The sequence below is a fragment of the Penaeus monodon genome, chromosome 16, assembly GCF_015228065.2.
Source record: "Penaeus monodon isolate SGIC_2016 chromosome 16, NSTDA_Pmon_1, whole genome shotgun sequence".
Lineage (NCBI taxonomy): Eukaryota > Metazoa > Arthropoda > Malacostraca > Decapoda > Penaeidae > Penaeus > Penaeus monodon.
The window spans coordinates 18,916,798-18,921,797 of record NC_051401.1 but is presented as its reverse complement, the minus strand read 5'-3'; the positions used below and the strand labels follow the sequence as shown (position 1 = coordinate 18,921,797).

At 39.6% G+C, this 5,000-nt stretch overlaps 1 protein-coding gene across 1 annotated transcript in view; it reads right to left on the bottom strand.

The window, feature by feature from the left end:
* Positions 1 to 2,596, bottom strand: part of LOC119582619 — a 51,396-nt gene extending 48,800 nt beyond the window's left edge. The window contains exon 1 of the mRNA XM_037930996.1: positions 1,194 to 2,596. Within this exon, the coding sequence (XP_037786924.1) occupies positions 1,194 to 1,897 (704 nt within the window). The 5' untranslated portion in view covers positions 1,898 to 2,596. The remainder of the gene's footprint in view (positions 1 to 1,193) is intronic.
* Between the last annotated feature and the right edge of the window lie 2,404 nt (positions 2,597 to 5,000).

Genomic DNA, 5,000 nt, shown 5'->3' with positions numbered 1-5,000 from the left:
AGGTTTCAAACACCACGAGGGTCCGAAATTCTGCTTCAAAGGATTCGAACAAACTTGTTCTGCTTTCAAGGTCTGGAACATCACGAAGGAATTTCCTGTTCTGCTTCAAAGCTTTTCAACACTCGAAAATAAAATGGGAGATGTTTATGTTTTTTTTTTTTATTGGTTTAGACGAGACTCCTATAATATTAACATGTGTTTTCTACCCATTCACCTCTGGTTTCTCTAGTTCTATCTTTCCATATTTCTATATCAGTGTATAGTTTCCTATAATCATAAGATTTTTTTTTATTTGTCTTTACTTCTCTTTGTCCCCTGTTTACTTTTTACACGTACACATATATTCATTAAAAAAAATGATCATAAGATTTCTTGTTATTCTACATATTATGTTTCGCTCACGTTTTCTGTTAGAGTTCTTCAATTTCCGTCTCTGCATACACAAGATTTCTATAATCTTCTTTTTTTTCTTTTTTCTTTTTTTTCTCTGTTTTTGCGTAACTGAATTCGAGTTTTTCGTCTCAGCAGTATCAGTCAGTGGAATGACATGGAATGAAGACACTCTTCGTGATTAAAAAAGGAAAGGAAAACAAAATATCTAACATCTTGGATGGAAATGAGTCTCCTTTTCAGGAGGTAAATCCCTAGAAAATATACTCCTCATCAGGTGGTTATATCACCGTAAGAGAGAAGAAAAAATATGTCGTATTCAAAAGATTCGGATTTCTTTTTCTTTCGTTCTTCACTTGACAGCTCTGTTTTATATTACATTTTTTTGTTACTATTTACTCTCTGTTTGGATTAATGATGGAAAAAAAGTTTTGTTCATCTACTACCCAGAAACATGGAGTAGAAGAATCCTTATTCACGAATGCTGGAAACAGCAAGTTTTTATCTGCTCAAAAGATCCATAATTTGCGTCAGATTTTATTCGTGAAAACACTTTTTTTTTTTTTTTTTTTTTTTTTTTTTTTTTTTTTTTTTTTTTTTTTTTTCGTACTGTTTTGCATGACTCCCGACTGGTGTATAGTTGCATGACTCGGGTGCAACACTGAGTACCGTGTTTGTGATGGATGGGGGTTGTATGAAAATGCTTATATTTTACCTAATTAATTTTTATATACGCGGGATGAGTAAACAGAACACTGAACACATTATGCATCAACCGAGCCGGCATGTCAAAGGCATTGTACCTGTAGCTGAAGTGCGTGAACCACTGCGTGCCCTCGGTGTCCAGCTGGTCGTATGACTGGTTGTAGAGCGAGGCCAGGTCCGCCGTGCCGATGGTCCCGCCCCTCCTGAAGACGTAGGCCCCGAACATGTCCCTCTGCTCCTGGACGTCTTTCCGGAACAGACTCCGGCCTCGCTCGAACAGCTCGCTCTCCTCCTCCGCCTCAGACGCCCTGCGCTCCACCGGGGCCTCGAACTCGCCCCGGAGGAACGCCACGCCGCAGGACACGACCGCAGGCTCGTTCTCCAGCGTGGCGCGCAGGAGGGTGTAGAAGACATGCGGGGGATACACCGGGTCGCGCCCCTCGGGCCCAGCCACGAACAGGTTGTTGAGGAGGTTGGCAACGTGCAGGGCCGCCCTCATGCCGCTGCTGAACTTGTCCGACGGCCCCGTCTGGACCTTGAAGTCGAGGGCGTCGTGGGTGCACGCTGCCCCTGGCGCTTCCACTCGCTCGCTCTCCTCTGCAGGGGCATCAGATTCACCGACGACGTCCTCACCTGCCGCCCGCTCCACGCCGATCGTGTGCAGGATGTGAGTGAGCTGGCGATCACGGGCGGCGACCTTAGCCTCGTGCTGTAGGGGGTCCTCCTCGTCCGCCCACGCTCCGCAGGTGAGCAGTACGAACGCCCACGCCACGACCCACACCTTCAGCCGGGTTGCGTTCATCGTGCTGGGTTCTTAGGGACAGATGGGCATAGCTGCCGTTCGTTTAAAGAATGCGGTGACGACAATCTTTGGAGTGCTGGCAATGGTGCATTTTATTGTGACCTATCAGCGTTTTAGGCTTTAAGGCTTTCTGTTAAGGACTACACGTTTCACTTACAACTGGCTACTTAACTGAAATAATATTCAATGTGCTTCGTTGGCAATAAACGTTTCCTATCCTTGAATAAATCCGCAGAACACTAAAGAGAAAGAATTTGCGAAAATAACGAAGAATGTCGTCCCGTGTCCGCAACTAGGCAATACAAGTAATCCGCATGAGCGAAGTTGTAAAACTTCTTGGCTCAGCTACTAAGCCGATATTGGCATCCGCTCCCAACTAATTATATCAATGGCTACACAGGAACACTTAACCAAGTGACGAGATCGACAGCGTTTAGTACTTGGTATCCTCAATTCTCCGTTTCTCTCGCGAGTGTAAGTGAAAACTCGCCCAACAAAGGTTATCACACTAGTTCAGTCTAATTACATCCAGTTAATAGTAAATGGCTTGCGTTGCTCGCCGCTGGAGGGCTAAATGCTTCTTACACCACTACAGTAACCTCACCACCAAAGAGGCAACCATCCAGATCCCTTCCGTAAATATTTTTTTCGAACTTCCTTTTTTTTGGTCAGCGTCGGGACCGGTCGCGCAGAACCTCCTCCCGCTCACAAGGTCAGAGATACACTGGAGGGCTGGGCTGCGTAGGACCCCTTCACGCCGACGCGCACACTCACACCCGAGCCCAGAGCACCAGGAATACTCTCGTCAGGAGGAGTACGCGCTCTCATGCGGTAGTAGGAGGGCGTCTCCCTCCTGCAGGCAAAGGAGGGACGCTATTACGCAGTGATAAGGGCGCCTGGACTGACATGAAGAAGTAGAATCTGATTTTGCGCGGCGGAGTCAGATGGAGAGCCCGTGGGTGCATACAGAGGATCTCGCTCGAATGAATGTGGATTTGCATTTAATGGGGTTTTGTCCCTCGTGTTAAGGGTTTTGACTTGATATGAGGTGCGCATGCGGTCATTTTGGGTTGCAAGGCCCGTACTCTGTTTCGTAATATTGCATTATGCAGTAAGCCGATTCATCATACAACAGGGTGTATAATTTTGTAGAAACACCTATGCATTAGTTTTTTAAAAATTCCAAAAACCCGGGAAACAAAAAAAAATGTCTCTGTAATGGGTATACACGAACACACCCCCATACTTCCAGGGGTGTGTGTGTGTTGTGTGGTGGGGGTTGTGTTTTGTGTGTGATAGTGTGTGTGTGTGTGTGTGTGTGTGTGTGTGGGGTGGGTGTTAAAAATATATATATATATTATAATATATATATAAAAAATTAAATAATATATTATAAATAGGGAATTTATATAGATATAAATATATATTTTTATATTATATATATATGTAAATTTTAAAATATATAAAATATAATAAAATATTATATATATATATATATATATATATATATTGGGTGTGTGTGTGGGGTGTGTGGGGTTGTGTTTTTTTTGGGGTTTTTATATACAATATATATAATATTATTAAAATATATTAATATATATAAAAATATAGGTTTTTTTTTTTGTGGGTGTGTGTGTGTTTTGTGTGTGTTGGGGTGTGTTTTGTGTGTGGGGGTTTTTGTGTGGGGTGTGTTTGGTGTATTCACAGTAAAATAGAAAAAACAAAATGTAGGATGTATATTCGTTCGTGTATTTACCGGTTTTAAGCACATTTTTTTTGACAAAATTTTACCCAAGGGGGGGAAAAGAACAAAGCAAAAACAACAAAACACAAATGGAGGGAACAAAAGCAATGGGGGAAAATAAAAAACAAATAAAAAAAAGATAAAAAAATTTTAAAAAAAAAAAAACTAATAAATATTTTAATAAATAAAAAATTTAAAAATTTTGAAATATTTTTCTTATAATTTTAAATAATATTATATATATAATTATATTCATTTTTTTTTTAAAGTAACAGGAATGAATAAAAAAGGGGGGGAAAATTTTATATATATATAATATATATATATAAATAAAAAATTTTAAATTAAAATATAAAGAGGGGTACTCCCAAAAAAATACTGATCATAATTTTAAATAAATTTAAAAATAAAAAAAAAAAAACAAAGGAATAAAAAATAATTTTTTAATTTTATAGAATAATAATAGTATAACATTAAATAAAAATATATGGATATTTTGCCGGGTTTTTAAAAAATTTGAAAATAATTTATATATATTAAAATAAAAGGAAAAAAAAATTTATAATAAAATGTAAATTAAAGTATGTATATATATTATATATAATATATATTATATAATAATATAAAATTAGTATATATAATTATAAATTAATTTTATTATAAAGTGTGGTTTGTGTGTGGGTGTGTGGCCCTTGTGTTTACGTTATATTATATATTATATATATATTTATATTATTATATATTTTTTATATTATTTATATGTGTGTGTGTGTGTGTTTTTTGTGTGTGTGTGTGTGTGTTGTGTGTGGGTGTGTGTGGGGTGGGGTGTGGGTGTGTGGTTGAGCGTGTGTTTTCGTTTATTATTTTTTTTTTTATAAAAATTTTTATATATTTTCTATTTTGGGGTGTGTGGTGTGTGGTGTGTGTGTGTTTTTGTGTGGGGGGTGTGTGTGTGTGTGTGTGTGTGTGTGTGTGGGGTTTTTTTGTGTTTGTTTGGTTTTGGGCGGTGGGGTGTGTGTGTGTGTGTGGGGTGTGTGTGTGTGTGGGGGTGTGTGTTTGGGTGTTGGGGTACATATGTGATATACATATATTTCGAAAAATTGTTCATTCATACAAATACCTATAAAAAAAATAAAAGAATATCTCATAAACATCATCATCAAAAGGGGGTAACGCCGACGGGGGCGCATGGCCCGCATCCCCCCTTTCGCTTCCAGCCACGAGGATCCCTCGAGGCGAGTCCCAGGCAGGCACAGGGCCCACTCTTTTTCCTCACGACAGGTCCGTGAGCTGCCAAGCCAGATCTCCTGGGCGTCCCACAGGCCCTCCCCCCGGGGGTTTGTCCGCAGAGAGACAACC